The sequence below is a fragment of the Cebus imitator genome, unplaced genomic scaffold (genome assembly GCF_001604975.1).
Source record: "Cebus imitator isolate Cc_AM_T3 unplaced genomic scaffold, Cebus_imitator-1.0 Scaffold548, whole genome shotgun sequence".
Lineage (NCBI taxonomy): Eukaryota > Metazoa > Chordata > Mammalia > Primates > Cebidae > Cebus > Cebus imitator.
The window spans coordinates 210071-226146 of NW_016107863.1; the positions used below are offsets into that span (position 1 = coordinate 210071).

At 49.8% G+C, this 16076-nt stretch overlaps 1 protein-coding gene across 1 annotated transcript; it reads right to left on the minus strand.

Annotated features, from left to right (window-relative positions):
• Window positions 1-3017: 3017 nt before the first annotated feature.
• YKT6 (YKT6 v-SNARE homolog) lies at window positions 3018-16076 on the minus strand. Its single transcript, XM_017515403.2, has 7 exons — window positions 15753-16076; window positions 12367-12449; window positions 10993-11093; window positions 9990-10094; window positions 9601-9666; window positions 6502-6603; window positions 3018-5056 (listed from the first exon to the last, which is right to left on the minus strand). Exons 1-7 carry the CDS (start codon window positions 15854-15856, stop codon window positions 5021-5023), a joined length of 597 nt encoding a protein of 198 aa, XP_017370892.1. The 5' UTR covers window positions 15857-16076; the 3' UTR covers window positions 3018-5020.

A 16076-nucleotide genomic window follows, 5' to 3' on the forward strand; every position in this document is an offset into this window, starting at 1 on the left:
GGAGGGGCACAGAATGGGGAACAGGACACAGGATCCTAAACTCCAAGGGGACTGTCCACCGATGAACACTCAGAGTGGACACCACCTTCCGTCCACGCTGTGCCCAGGACAGCTGTCCCCATCCACGAACACAGGGTAAACATCTGCCGGGCTCCGCACCAGTGGCTCCCTGGGCCACAGGACAGCGGCAGGGCTCACCACGGACAGCGCGTGGCCCAGCGGCCGGCCACCCTGGCGTCCTGGGGCCTCCTCCCCTCCTCTCCCTCTCACCTTGTCATCTCCACGGAGCTGCCTGTCTGGGATAATTTGGGGATTTTTTTTCTGGGGGATAATTCTTTTGCATGACCCCTAAAGAGCAAGCCACGCCGCTCTGCTAGCTAGGTGTCCGCGGTGTGGTGGTGGCAGCCGCTGGCCAGCGCTGCAGGGGTCGGCTACCCACGGTGCTGGCTGGCCTCCCCTCCCCTCTCTTTTTGCTGAGTTTCATTGTCTTTTCTTTCTGAGCCTTGTAAGTGTACAAAAATTATTCTTATTTTGTTCTGTCTCGGGAAACTGCAAATAAAAGAAAAACAGGACAAACTGCTTCAAGTGCAGCTGGGTGCTTTAGCTGGAATCCTGCCGACCTCCCGTGCTAAAATACAGACTCAAGCCTAGTCCCTGGCCAAGACCCTACTTAGGCCCCTCCTCCAGTGGAAGGTAGTGCTATGGAGCCCTGAACTGGCCCCGGCAATCCTGAGCCCCTCTAGTGAACCCACCCCGGGTAGGGCACTAGTCATAGATCATAGCTCCGCCAGCTGTCCCCACCTCTTCCTCTGGTCCTCTGAAGTCTTCTGGGCCCAGGGCTGACCACCCTGGATGCTGGAACTGAAACTGGCTCCCAGCCCCCAATTTCCCTGACCTCTACAGTCACTCCCAGTGGCCACTAAAGATGAGGCCAGGGGCAGCCTCTGGGCAGGAAGGAGTCCCAGGACCAAGACCTCTGGCTGTCTGCTGTCTCCCTTCGCCCCTGCTACCTGTATTGGCTATTCTGGACACTGAAGACACACAGTGACCACGGAGCCGGGCTCTACCCCAGTGGATTACACAGACAGATGGCATGCAGGCCTGTGTGGACATCAGCCTTGGCACCAGATGCAGGCAAGGTGCAAGGTGATACAGTAGGCAGCCACCATGGGGGCCAGGAAGCTCCAGCGGAGGCCAAACAACCCAGAATCCAGGACACAGAGCTGAGGTGGAGACAGGGAAGCCAGATGCCAGCCCAGACTGGCCAGGTGCTACGTGCCTGTGAGCCAGGCCAGGCTTAGGGACTTTGTCCTGGGTATGGAGACAGTTACCCCTCAGGCCTTCCCTCTACATCTCCAGCCCAAGCTAAGAGCAAACCCTTAGCTCGGAGTAAGGATTAACCCCCTGCCAGGTTTCTCCCGTTCTCAGGCTCTACCCACCACCTATATTGCCTGGCCCCGCAGGGCACATGCTGAGGCCCAGCCTGGGAAAGCAACTGCATCTGCCTGTGCTATGCTGACCCTTCTCAGCCTCAGTGCCCTCCTCCCTCCCAGACACACCCTCGTGGCCCCTGCCGGGCCCCCAGTGCACCATGTCTCTATGACAACCTGCTCAGAGTATGGCCTCGCCCTTGGCTCCCCTCCACACCTCTGTCCCAGGCAGTGGGTACATTTGTGACAGTGCCACAGCATTTGCCTGAAACAGGATAGGCTTTAAAACAGTTCCAGACACTAAATATACCTGCATCTTGGGGCCAAGTAGCTTCTGACAAGTGCCCCTACACACTCTCAGTCCTATCCACTATGGGCGGGGAGCCTGAAGGATACGCCAGGACTAGCCAAAGCCCTCAGCTGCCTCCTCCACCCTCAACATCTGGTTAAACACTTTCACGCGGCCAAGTGGTCCTGGATGTCAGCGTCTTGCTCCCCATGGTCTGCACCTGGACAGGTGTGTAGGTGGGCAGGTGGCAGGTCTCAAGAGCCAGGTGCAAAGAATCTAGGCCAGTGCCCACGATTGCTGCAGTGTCTGTCCCTAGCATGGTATCTAGGGCTCCTATCAACTGTAATCAGAGGAGCCTTTCCAGGCCAGGCCTCCCCCAGGAAGGCTGCAGGCACTGCGGATCGTGCACCCTCACATACATTATTCCTGAGGCCCTTCTGCAGATGCCATCAGGGTAGCAGCTCTGATGAGGTTTTAGGGCACAACACACAGGGCTGAGCCACCCTGTACGGGGCCAAGCACTACAGGCAAAAGGGACACCACTGACAGACATTTTATTCATCACTTTTGTATTTTTTTTGAGAGGGAGTCTTCCTGTCACCCAGGCTGGAGTGCAGTGGCACGATCTTGGCTCACTGCAACCTCTGCCTCCATGGTTCAAGTGATTCTCCTGCTTCAGCCTTCTAAGTAGCTGAGATTACAGGTACCCACCACCATGCCCAGCTAATTTTTGTGTTAGTTGAGACAGGGTTTCACCATGCTGGTCAGGCTGGTCTTGAACTCCTGACCTCAAATGATCTGCCCAACCTGCATGGGTCAGCTTTGCTCCTCCAGGAAGCAGGAAGCTTCCAGGTACCCTGTGGAGCCTCCTCTTTTCCTCAAGTTTCCACCTGTGCTTGGTGGGATGCCGGGTGGTCTCAGATTGATCCCAGGGTCACCAGCGAGGGACGGGAAGCCTACAGCAGGATTGGGATGGGGATGGGACCTCCTGTCCCCTGGCTCTGCAGCTGTGAGGCAGCTTTCCCATGGAAGTCTCCTGGTTGCAGCTAAGATCAGGCAATGGAATCAGAAATGACAGGGTTTCTACTCCAGGGCTCCCTCATCTGGTTAACAGCAAAAAAGAAAATACAATTCCTGCTAGTAAGGTCTAGAGAAAGGAGGTGAAGACAGGAGCCAGCCAGGATAACTTAGACCCTTGCACGTGGCAGTCACACAGCTCGAGGCCTCTCTCCCCCTGGGGCAGGGCTTGGTGAGGAAAGGGCTCCCCTGAAGCACAAAGCAAGCACAGGACCACTGTGGAATTTCAAGACAACTTTATTCAGACAGGCGCCTCTCAAACAGAACACTGGTAACTTAGGCAGAAGTTATTAAAATACACTCTTGCCAAATGATTTACAACAGAACATAACAGGGAGCAGGAGATCTGTGGGTGGGGCCAGGCTGGGCCCTCTATCTCACAGGGCCTGGATCAAGCCCAAACACCCTGCTTAGCAGGGGCTAACCCAGGCTGAGGTCTCACTTCCTCTTACCACAAATTCACACCTCCATTTTCCCCACCCCCATCTCTCCCTAGGGTCCTCAAGTGGGAGAGGTAGCATCCCTCGGATCCAGGCCCACTCCACTCCACCTCCGGCACCAGAGGGCAGGCTGGGTCTGGGCCTCAAGGAATCCTGGGCTTGGGGTGTCTATGGCAATAGGAAAATGACATGGACAGGTTCTTCAGGGGTAGGCTAAAGTCCTCTGGCCAGCAGTGCCCAGAGAAAATGGGCAGCAGCCGGTAAACCAGCCAGGAGACGGGGTCCTCTGAACCCACAGCAGACCCCACCCTCCTGCCCAGACCCTGCCCACACTGGGAGTCAGGACCACTGGGACTCTGGTCAGGATAGTGGGTGCTCTCAGCAGTGTGGCAAGCTCAGAGCAGGGCTCCCAAGGACCATATCACACTGGCTCAAAACTCAGAGGTGACACCATCCCAGCAGGAGCTCCCATGGGGGCTGGATCCCAGGGATGCATCCTGAGCACAGGTGGGCAGCCTGGAATATGGCACTAGGACCCAAGGGATCTGGAACATCCTGGGCCCATCTTCTGGGTTACTCCAGCCTGTTTCCAGGACTTGGTGGTGAGTGGGCCTCCTGCCAGGTGGCAAGGCACAACTTAGATCAACCCTTTGGCCTCCATTCCCCATGCAGCTGCCTCTGACTAAGAAGGAACTAGCAGGCCTATGCTGGCCAGACCACAGGTGGGGTGCTGGGAGTCCTCAGGCCGGCTGGCACCCACTCCTGGTGTCCATGGGAGAGACCCACTTGTTCAGATGCATAGGCCTCAGGCGGTTCAAGGCAGTCTTGTAGCCAGAGAGGCAAATAAAAATCAGTTTGAGAGACCAAAGCACCCGCTGCTTTGATTGTGATGTTCAAAGGCAAGATGCAAGTCAAGGCAAGTGTCCCAGAGGCCCTGGGCAGCTGAGTGCACCTGTGTTTGAGCTTCCCTGAAGACGGACACTCCCAGCTGACCATCTGAACACCAGAACATCCCCCTTTCCTGGGCTCAGTTCCCAGTCTACCTGCTGGTCCGACCTCAACCCACACACTCCCACCCACACTGCAGCTCCTTCCAAACCCTCCCAATAAGCCACCTTTGTGGGACCTGGAAGCTGCTTAGGATGGGCCCTGCCGTCAGTGGGAAGCCAATCCTAGCAGAAAGGTAAGCTAAAGAACAGTCTCAGGATCTGAGACCCAGTGTCTGCCCACCCACTCCCAAGCCTTGGGCCTGAAGTACCGGCCTGCCTGTGGCCACTGTGGTGGGCTCACTCCCACCCCCAACAGTGGCCCCAGGAGAGGCTTTCCCAAGAGTTTTCAAACTCTACCCAACCCAGCCCTGGCACCAGGGACTCCCCACCCCCCAATGGAGTGTTAATATCATGAATGTACAGACAAAATCCAAAGATATATCAAAGATGGAGAAACAGCTGGCTCTGACCTCCCTCCCACAGAGCCTTCCCAGGGTTAGCTGAAGATGAGCCCTTTGGCATCTACAGAAGCCAATCAGAGTTTATGGTTTCATTTGCCCAAAAATACACCTTTGGGGACCTCAAATTCTTTCAAGAATCACTACCACACATATGAATTTGAACATTCGCCACCCTTCCACCATCCCTGTTTCTCCCAGGAACTTCAAAATAAAAATGGCCCCACTCTGGGTCCCACTCTGGGTCCTCGTCTATGGCTGTCTCTTCTTTTCCAGGGGCTGCAGTTCTGATGTGAATGAAAGTGCCGTTCCAGCGCTGGGCCTCTGGCAGGCTGCATCACATGATTGCACAGCACGAGTTTTGTTTCCGGGCCTTGGAAAAAACAAAGCGTTGCTGAGGAGGAGGACTGAGGAAGTCAGGGCAGCCCCAATCCTGGCAGGCGTGGCAGGGGGAGCTCTACTGGACACAGCCAGCCAGATAAACTAGCACTAGAACGGGGTGGGGGTGAAGGCCTTGAGGGAAGCTGTCCACAAGCAATTCCCATACCAAGCACAAGACGGGCCACAGCTTCCAAAACTAGTCTGGCATCCTTTTTTACTTTCTTTTCCCACACTCCATCAATGCTATCAAAAAGTGAGTAAAATTCCTACAGTTAGGCCTGGTACAAACAAAGGAACAATAATACAAATGGGGCTGGACACGGTGGCTCACGCCTGTAATCCCAGCACTTCGGGAGGCTGAGGCAAGTTAATCACTTGAGACCAGAAGTCCAAGACCAGCCTGGCCAACATAGTGAAACCCTGTCTCTACTAAAAATACAAAAAAAAAAAAAAAAAAAAGAAAATCAGCTGGGCATGGTGGCCGGTGTCTGTAGTCCCAGCTACTCAGGAGGCTGAGACACAAGATTCACTTGAATCCAGGAGGCGGAAGTTGCAGTGAGCCAAGATCGCACCACTGCACTTCAGCCTGACTCTGAGACTCTGTCTCAAAAAAAATAAAATACAAATGGGATTCGCAGAATATCTTAACTTTGCCTTTAACTTTGCCCCCACTCTTGTCTTCGAACAATGCTATCTAACCACCATGGTGGTGTTTCTTCCCAGAAGATGGTCCTGAGGACAGCAGATGTGTTTCCCGGTTGGGATGTGGTTTGTAGGGACCACTGTTGCCACCTTCTCTCTAGGTTTCTGGTCACAGACTATCTTCCTAATCCCACCTGGCCATCTCCCTCCAATGTGCACATGAAAGCAAATGAGTGTAGACAGACCATGTAAATTTGTCCCTATGACTGTCCAACTATGGGCCAACAGTGCCATCTCCACATGGAAAGACATGAGCACTGACCTGAGAGAAAGCGGCAGTCAGCAACGCCCATCCTTGTCAGTTAAATACTTCTGTCAAAGAGAGATTAACTAAAAGCTTAAGTACCTCTTTGGGAAGGCTGAATTACTTGCATCTTAAAGACTTAGACTAACTGCTCTACAGAGGAATACGATTCAACACTAAACCTCTGGGGATCAGAACTTGAACCAGCCTTCCTAGACTGGAGGTAAGAGCTCAGAGCAGAGGGCAGAGCAGAGGCAGGGGTGGAACAAGACCTCTGCCTATATCTGCTTCAATGGTACCTAAGTGAACTGCCTCCAACCACTTGGGCCTAAGGCTCACCTTAGGCTCTCAGTGTACAAGGAGGGAAACCCCCATCCACTATGATTCAAAATCTAAGAAAGACCTGTTCATAGTAGAGCATGCCAGAAGCAGCAAGCTGCAACTGCTCTCTGGAGAGAACACCACGGAGGAGACAGGTGCTAGGTACTCACAGTTTTATAGAAGGCTTTAGACTGCGTTCCAAGCACCTCGGATTTGGACACCAAGTCATCTAGCTTCTCACCTCGCTCTAACAAAGACTCCATGGTGTTGTGCTGGACAAAAGAGAAAAGGGAACCCAGCTCTGTTCAATAAGTTCCCTGACATGAGTCCCTCGTAGTTCAGTCATGGGGGAAAGCGCCTTACCGGGATTCCTCTCCAACACACACAAACTTCACCTCTAAGTGTTAAGACTCGGTCCAAGAACAGTTACTGTCCAAGTGGATGGAACAGAACCTGGTGACATTCCTGTGAAATCTAGAAGATCTAACTGGGATGTAGCAAACTTCCCAAAAAGCTGTCCCCAGCACAGGATTAGATAAAGAGCACTCCAGGAAAACTCATGTATACACACATTTATATATACATTTGTGTGTGTGTGCATACGCGTACATGTGCACAGGGCTCTGGAAAACGAGAAGAGTGGCTGGGCACTAAATGGCTGTACTCGGTTGGATAGTGGCCCCCACCCTCCACCCAAAATTAACATCCCCAGAACCTCTGAATGTGACCTTATTTAGAAATAGGGTCTTTGTAGATATAAGTAGTTAGGAAGATGGCATAGTGGATTAGGGTGGCCTCTAATTCCATGACTGATGTCTTAGAAAATGAAAACACATAAAAGAGAAGGTTACGAGATGGCAGAGGCAGAGCCTGGAGTGATGCATCTCTAATCCAAGGAACACCACAGACCCTCCCTCAGAGCCCCAGAAGACACCAGCCGGGCCCACTGGGCTATTTGTTAACAGCAAATATTTAAGGGTATCTGTTAATAGCAGCCACAGGAAACAAAGGCAGTGGGAAATGGCTGCTGAGCACTTGACATGAGGCGAGTCCAAACTGAGCAGTGCTCTGAGTGAAACATACCAAATTTCAGATGCAGACTCACACATGCCTCATTAATAAGTTTTATACTGATTACATGCTGGGAAAGTTTTATTTGGATATGTTGGGTTAAGTAAAACAGATAATTAAATTCCACCTATTTTCCTTTTATCATTTTAAAATATAGCTCCTAGAAAATTCCAAGTTACACACATGCCACAAATATATATCGGACAACACTATGACAGAACATGTCCTGCCTTCTAAATGGGCTATGTCCTAAAGGTCATCAAACTCTGATTTAGGAAATGAAAACACTGACCCCACAAGAAGGGGTCTACAGATGGAGGCTTCACAAGAGCCAGCAGCCCTGCTACCAGCGCCCTCAGGAAGCAGCAGCTCCCTTCTCTCCCTAGATGGCCACTGCTACAGCAGCTGGATGCACATATGAAGCGGCACAGAACGAGGAGCCAGCAAGAATGTCCTTCATCCCTATGCAGTTGAGCAACTCAGATTTTCAACACACAAAGTTAACTGATTCAGATATACACACCAATCATCTAGACTTTACAACTGCAGCGAGATGAGGCTGGGTGAATAGGACTCATCCACTCCGCACCATGGGGAGAGGAGAAACAGCAGGTGTCCCAGGTGCCATGATACTCAGACTAGGACTTGAGCAACAGAAAGAAGAGACGGCTTGAGAAGAAAACAGGGAAATGCCACCTAGGTGTTAAGAAAGGTCACAAGGTTTCGAAAGACACAGATTCCATGAAGCTTTCACATCTATCGTTCATTCCAAAGCCACGTTATTCAGAGTATGCTCGGCAGACCTGCATTTGAAGCCCCTGGGATGCTTTTTATAAAATGCAGGTTCCCAGGCCCCACCCTAAACCAATAACTCCAACCCCAGGAGATTCTGATGCACACACTAAAGCCATGCCTGTGTAAATGGTAAAGCTTTGTATCTGGGCTTCAATCCACTCCAGGTATCTATCTACTGCTGAATACAGGTGTAAACCAGGCACCGTATCGTGAGCAGGATGGAAAGATGTCCCAGTGCTCATATGCCGGTCAGGGAGACATGTAAGAAAGCAGTGACAAAACTGTGACATTCAGAAAGGCTCAAGCTTCAGGTGCCTGTGTATAAGCTGGACAGGAAAGGGTGTAAGAAAGAACAGGGCCCAGTCAGGAGACTGTGAGTTAGGAGTTTGCACTTTGTCCTGGGGCAGATCTGAGAGCTGCTGAAGGGTTGCTGTGCAGATCAATGACTGCTATCTGGTGGACAGACTGGCCGTGAGCAGGAAGCAAGGGGACCAATTATAGGCAAAGGCTATAGGCTGCGTGCATTTCACTTGTATGCAAAACTTAAGAAAAAAAAAGGAGTTGAAGCAGCAGTTACAAATCAGGAGATTTCAACAGAGAGATCTATCCAGAACAGAACAGTCATAGGATTTGGTACAGCCAGAGGAACGGGTGCTGATAAGGAGCCTCCAATTGGGGATATGATATAAAGGGCAGCCAGGGCCATTACAGCAGGGTGCTCAACTGGGAGCTCACAGCAGGCTCCAGCAGAGCCATAAAGGAAACTGAATGCCTGACTCTGGGACCCCTGTGTGCTGTGCCTCCACGATAAAAATCAAGATTTGTGCAACAGTTAAACGAGGTACTACGTGTAAAGAACTTGACACAATGCCTGCACACACACAAATCAGGAGAGTTCAGCAGTTACAAATCAGCTCAAAATGCAGGGTTCTGGCTCTTCTCAAATGGACCTATGTGACAACTCTGGGCCCGTTTGTCAGAAGCTGCCCTGTGGTCAGTGCACTGTGCTTCAATCTGTTCACCTTTAAGGCAAACGCTGCAAGGGAAGGCACCTGTGGGGTGTGGAGGCATCTGACATCAAAGGCACCAGGCTGGAAATCCAGGCCTTCAGAGGCCAAACCCTAGGAACCCAGTAAATGCCCAGACAGGCAGTAGCCATGGGGAGGGGGCACTTGAGGGCTCCCATGGTTCCCAGCTTGGTCCCCTACAAACAATGGGTGTCATTAACCAAAACAAGGATATAGGAGAGCCAGCCTAATGCCTGGGGTGGGGCAAGGAGTGGGCAATCCCACTTCCTGGAGAGTGCTGTGGTTACTATTAAGGATGGATCTGTGCATGCCTGGCCAGTGGCAAATCGCACCCCCGCCTCAGTTCTTGGGCTTGCTCTCCATCTTCCTACTTACCAGAATGACTTTGGTCTCATCTAGTTCGGCCTGCACTTTACTCATGGGATCAGCTTCTCGTGGGTTCTAGGACAGAGTGAAAAATAATAGAGTCAGGACTGAAGTGGCTACCCGGAAACAAAGCCTAAAACTGAGGAAGGTGGACAAACTTTCACAGGTTAAAAACCACAGCCTGTTGAACAAGTAACAGAAACCCAAAGCCTGCCTACAGCTTTGGTTCCCAGGTCTGAAGGTGGATTCTGTTTTCCACACAGAAGGCTTGAGAGAGAACACCAGCATCAGAAGCTGTTTGACGTAACCAGACCAGAACTATGAGACCAATTGGCTTTTTCAGTTTCACATGGATTCTGGGCTACATGGTGTCTGCATGAAGCTTCCTTTAACCCTACCTGGTATCTACTGAGGTGACCTTCCAGGGCTGTATAATTGATTGTAGCAGGGGATCCTACTGGCCAGTCTATCCTGTCAACTTGCTTGGAGAATTCATCTAGTACCTGCAAGACAAAGAAGCCTCAAGAAGCTCCCACACTGTACTCACCAGTGGTCTCAACGACAACGTTTCAACCCTGAGCACCTCACCTTGAACGAGACTCTCTGATCCCCAGAGCCCAGGAAAAAGGAATGAGGGGGATGTATAATGGCAAGAGAGAAAATCTAAGCTAAAGTTCTTTCCAAGCTTTTATCATTAAAACATATCCTAAATATTCTGAGAATCAAAAGTATGCCCGGCCTGAGATGAACCTCACCTGGGGAGTAATAAAGGTATTTGACTTTTTAAACTATAGAATTCCTGAAAAAAAGGGCACTGGCCCTCTAATTTTCCAAAGTGATTTTTTTAAAAAAGAGAATTAGTCCCCTGGATTTAAGAAACCACCAGATTTCACGTGTTTGGAGGTATTTTGGTGCTCTGGGTTATAGAATGAAGCCTCTGACTTCAAAGAGTTTACATTAATAATTAGTACTGCATACACAAATAATTAAAGAATGCTTAGGTGCTAAGCTGAGATGCAACTGACTGACAGCAAGGTAGAGGGATGCAGGAACTGCAGGAGGCAATGTGGAGAGTGAGGGCATTCAAGAGGGAGACTCCTTGAGCAGAAGCACAGGGGGTGAGAACACGAGGCTCAGCTGTCTCAGAGGGTCCCGACCCAGAGAAGAGATGCTGTGACTCAGTGGCCTAGACCCAGGTCACATAAGATAGCACCAGGGAGGAAACCCACGCAGGGATGCCAAATTGTCTCTTGGGTTGCAGGGAAGGGGGCTGAAAAATGCGTTGACTTTGGACACATTATTTCATCCCTTATGCCTCAGGCACTGCCATCACCCCCTGCCCCAGTCCATGAAAATGCCCATTCATCATCCAAGTCCTGTAGAGGCAAATCAAAAACTCACCTTCTCCAGCAAGGTAAAGGCCACCCGAGATGGGTATTCATTGTCAGCAATGACCACACCTGCAAGACTGTCATTCCGGACATAGACATGGCACAGATAGTCTAAGGAGACAAGAGATCAGACACATGGATGCTGACATGAGGGCTTCAGACTTCTTTTAATCGCCCCAAATCAAAGCATCACAATGCTGGGCCAAATGAAGCCACTCTGAAGCTCAACAGCTCTGAGCAAGGCTTGTGGAGAGGCGCAGCGCGGCCCAATGGGCCACACACAGGAGCTTGGCCCAACACCTGCTTTAGGAACAGTAAATACCCAGAGGCCCAGTATGCAAAGCCAGGGCTTAAATGAACAGCCAGTGGTGCAGAAAGCACTCCTCAGACAACATGGCACCAGGAGCACTTCCAAGCATCTTCTTCAAGCTCAGGTCAGGCCAACCTGTATCTTGGGGATCTGAAGCCCCTGGGGCCCTGTGCTGCTCCCAAACTTGGGGAAGCCCTTGGGGCCCTGTGCTGCTCCCAAACTTAGGGAAGTCAAGCGGCCTCTGCTTTCCTAAAAAATCATTTCAGAGCAGCCAAAAGACAGGAAATTACCTCCCAGGGCCTCAGTCTTCCACATTATAGCAACCTGCCGGGTTTGCTCCACTCTGGTGGGTGCCTGGGAGTAGGGGGATTAGTCTAGAAAAAGATCAGCCACTGCCAGCTAAGGCCTCTAGTGCACTGTGCTAAAATCCTCATATGATTGAAAGGTACAGTTGTACAGGTCTTCTGCAAAATATTCACAATCCACAGGATTGATCATTTACATCACTTTTAAAGGATTCAGAGTTGATACAGCTAACCATATCCCCAAGGAAACAGAAACGTAAGGATTACAGCTTACGAATAAGAACCTTCTCGTCCTTAAGGATCTGACCCAGAAGATTCCAATGCTAAACAACAGAAAAACAAATAAAAGAGGAGGGAATGATGGTGAACCCCTGAAATCAGAAAAGAGCAGAGATAAATAAGAACAGGAATGAGGAGGAGGAAGAGAAAAGGGGATTATCACCAAATCTCTCCAGATTTTGTATACCATCCCCAATTACGATTCAAACATGGGGTCAAAGTGCACACCCTCCAAAGAAACTGAGAAGCTGGTCAGTGGGGGAACTGTCTTTAAGTAATAAAGGTGGGAAGGGCAGGCACAATTTGAAAGAGAACAGAGTAAGATCACTGAAATATTTGTGATGCCATTTTACATCTGTGATGTTAACAGCACAGAAATCTCACATAGAGGAGGGTGGGGTCCCAGTAGAAAGGAGAGAGCTGGGTGCTGCATGAGGTGAGGCATGGCAGCCAGGTCAGCACACATGCAGAAGTTGGAGGGTCCTCTTACCTTGTTCTTTGACAGAAGCTCTAGTGCCTTTCGATGAGCGCTCCACAATCAGTTGACTCGTGAAGGTCATAAATTCCTGAACGCTAAGAAACACAAAATGTATTTACTGCCTTCTTCTTATCACCTTGTCCCCAACACAGTGGAAGGTGACCTCTCGGCTTATACATTAAGGAGACATTGTTTCTTGGTTTCATTTCTTTCCCTCCCATCCCTAGTAATAAACACTCTATAAATGAGCACAAATACTAATAATTATGAATCACTGTCACCATTCAAGCTACATCTGTTTGCTACCTAGCTCACCAAAACAGGTGAATTTTCTTGGGGATCTTCCACAGGGTACAGTCAATTTTACATTTTGGTCAGAGCACAATTTGGGATGCAATGGAGAAACAAGAAGGCAGTCCTGCTCTCAAGGTCCCAATAACTTCCAAGAAGCAGGACAAATAAGAACTGCACTAGGAAAATATTAGTCCAAAAACTGTCAGGTGAAAATACACAACCATTTATGGCTGTGTCCACATGACAGACCCTCACATTGCCACATACACCCATAGTGAATGCTAGCTCAGGTCTGCTGGGGCTTGTCCACAGAACGAGCACAAGGCACTCTGGAAGGAATAAAAGGAAAACAGCTTATCCAAGACAAGGAATAGGGAAATGGCACATACACAGGATGAAAGGAAGGAGAAGGTCCATCATGGGCTCAACGGAGAGATCTATCCAGAACAGAACAGTCATAGGATTTGGTACAGCCAGAGGAACGGGTGCTGACAAGGAGCCTCCAATTGGGGATATGATATAAAGGGCAGCCAGGGCCATTAGAGCAGGGTGCTCAACTGGGAGCTCACAGCAGGCTCCGGCAGAGCCATAAAGGAAACTGAACGCCTGACTCTGGGACCCCTGTGTGCTGTGCCTCCACGATAAAAATCAAGATTTGTGCAACAGTTAAACGAGGTACTACGTGTAAAGCACTTGGCACAATGCCTGCATACACAGTATTACTTGTTGGTATCTTGAGGGACTGCTGTGATCAAAATAGCCCCTCAGAAAAGAAGACCCCAAACAAGAAGGGCTTTGAGGTAGGGCTAAAATGAGACAAAGGAAGAACTGCATTGTGACAGCATGTATACAAAGGCCAAAAAAGCTGGGAAACTATTTTTTCAAGTTTGGGATCTGATAATTAATGGGGCAGGAGGGATGTAAGTGAAGAGGTCTTATAAGAAAACAAGCTCAGGCCAGAAGCCATGACTCATGCCTGTAATCCTTGCACTTTGGGAGGCCAAGGCAGACGGATCACTGGAGCTCAGGAGTTTGAAACCAGCCTGGCAAACATGGTGAAAACCTGTCTCTATTAAAAATACAAAAACTTTAGCCAGCGTGGTGGTAGGCGCCTGTAATCCCAGCTACTTGGGAGGCTGAGGGAGGAGAAACGCTTGAAGCCAGGAGGCAGAGGTTGTAGTGAGCTGAGATCGCACTATAGCACTCCATCCTGGGTGATGGCACAAGGCTCTCAAAAAAAAAAAAAAAAAAAAAAACAACAACAACAAGCTCAGCTGGACACGTGTTGTTCTAAGACCTATTAGTAGAGATGTCTCTTTAGTGTTGTAGCTGTCAGTCACTGGAAACTAGTGTGGGTATCCCAAGCAAGTGAGGTGTAAGTCCTACAAGTGAAATCTTTGAGAATTCTAAGTACTAATGGGAAGGAAAAAGGAAAAAGAATCAGAGCCAAGTTGGCACCAAAAGTTCCATCTGAGAAAAGCAACAACACAGAGTGAATGTAGGCCATGGTAAAGACTGCAAATATCAAGAACTCCAAGAAGGAGCTAAAAGATGATGCAGCAATTCCGCTTCTGGGTAAATACCAAAAAGATATGTGAGCAGGGTCTTGAAGACATATTTGTACATCCATGTTCATAGCAGTATCATTCACAATGCCTGAAATGTGGAAGCAGCCCAAGTGTCCACTGACAGATGAATGGATAAACAAAATGTGAATACAGACAATGGATTATTCAGCCTTCAAAAGGAAATTCTGATATGTACAACAAGATGCCTGAGCCTTGAGGACATTATGCTACGTGAAATAAGCCAGACACACAAAAACTATGATTCCATTTATCTTAGGCTGCCAGAAAAGTCACAATCACAGAGACAAATTAGAATGGTGGCTGCCATGAGCTGGGGGTGATGGGAATGGGGAGTTGGTGTTTAACAGAAACAAGTTTGATAAAAAGGAGTTCTGGAGACTGGTGACAGTGATCGCTGCACAACACTATCAATCTATCTTGTATCACTGCACTCACTCCACCCTTAAAGACAGTGAAGATGATAAATTTTATGTGCCATTTTACTACAATTAAAAAACAATTTTTTAAAAGAACTCAAAGGAGCAGAAAGTTTCAACAAAATAAGAGATTTTTTTTTACATCCAGCAAGTCACTAGCAAAGAACTCTCATCAAGAACCAGCTGCACTGAAGTAGGGAAAACAGAATCCAAATGGCAGATTCCATCAGACTTTGAGACAAAATGACCGTGGACACTGACCATGCAGGGTCCTTCTTCTTTGGTGCCTGAGTCACCCCACTCCCTCCCATGAATGGTCTGGAAGTGTCTGTGGTACTTCTCACACGTCCCAGCAATTAAAGCACTCCAGAAACATTTAAAAGCTTGTAAGCCCTGCAGATCCCATGCTTCTTTTGAATCTTCAGTGTGGAATCCTTTTGTACGACTAGTGTCCGACTAAAAAGGGTTAAATCTGGCTTTCAGTTCTAGCTCGTTGTGGTATAATCTCTTGGTACCTCAGTGACTTCACCCATTATAAAAAAAAAAAAAAAAAAAAAAGTATATCAGTATCTCTCACACTGAATTGTTGGGAAGCCCTGCCAGATAATCAAAGTATGGCTCTCAAGATGTGGCACCCAGGCTCCCAGAGTCGGAATCCCTGGATGGGAGGTGTTGGTCTAACATATAGATTTCGAGGCCTCGATCTACTAATTTAGAACATCTGGGCATGAAGCTTGGAAACCTGCACTCCATTTTACATTACCCTTAAAATTTTTACAAGTCAGAAATTTGAAAAACACTGGGTAGAGAACTATATTCTAGAATAGCATAAGCTTTTTAAGAGCGAATGTTGGATGATTCCTCAGAGGTACAGTCCACGGGCAGATTCCACTACAGGAGGCCAAGCCCGAACCACGGACCCTGGACCATCCCCGCCCCTCCCCAGACTGGCACTGCAGCCTTCTCTGATCCCAGGCCCTCGGGCACCCCGCCCAACCCCTACCCTCCAGCCTCCTCCATCCTCCCCTGATCCATCCCTCGACCCCGGCCCCAGTCCTCTCCGCCCGATCCCCACGGCCCACCCGCCTGCGCCACTCACCTGGATCTCTGGAAAAAGCTGAAGGAAGACACATCGTGCGCGGCTTTGAGCAGCACCACCTTGGCGTCGCCTTTGTAGAGGACGCTGAGGCTATATAGCTTCATGGCTCCGCGCCTTCAGGCCGCCCGCCTGCCCAGCCGCAGGACCCGCTCTCAGGGAGCAGCGCGGCCGCCGCCTCTTCGGACCGCCGCCGCCCACCAGCCTCTCAGCCGCCGGCTGCTGACGGGGCCACCGCCGGCTTCCTCCTCCTGGTTCGCAATCCACTTCCGGATCCGGTCAGCCTGGCTGCGGGTTCTCATACCCCGGATGCAGAAAGGAGTGGAC

What these genes read in the sequence shown, in the direction of transcription:
- YKT6 (XM_017515403.2), bottom strand. Translation starts at nt 15,856, where the DNA reads ATGAAGCTATATAGCCTCAGCGTCCTCTACAAAGGCGACGCCAAGGTG. An exon ending in ATGAGACCAAAGTCATTCTG is followed by an intron (nt 6,604 to 9,600) that starts GTAAGTAGGAAG and finishes TCTTTTGTCCAG; the next exon opens with CACAACACCATGGAGTCTTT. An exon ending in CTAAAGCCTTCTATAAAACT is followed by an intron (nt 5,057 to 6,501) that starts GTGAGTACCTAG and finishes GTTTTTTCCAAG; the next exon opens with GCCCGGAAACAAAACTCGTG.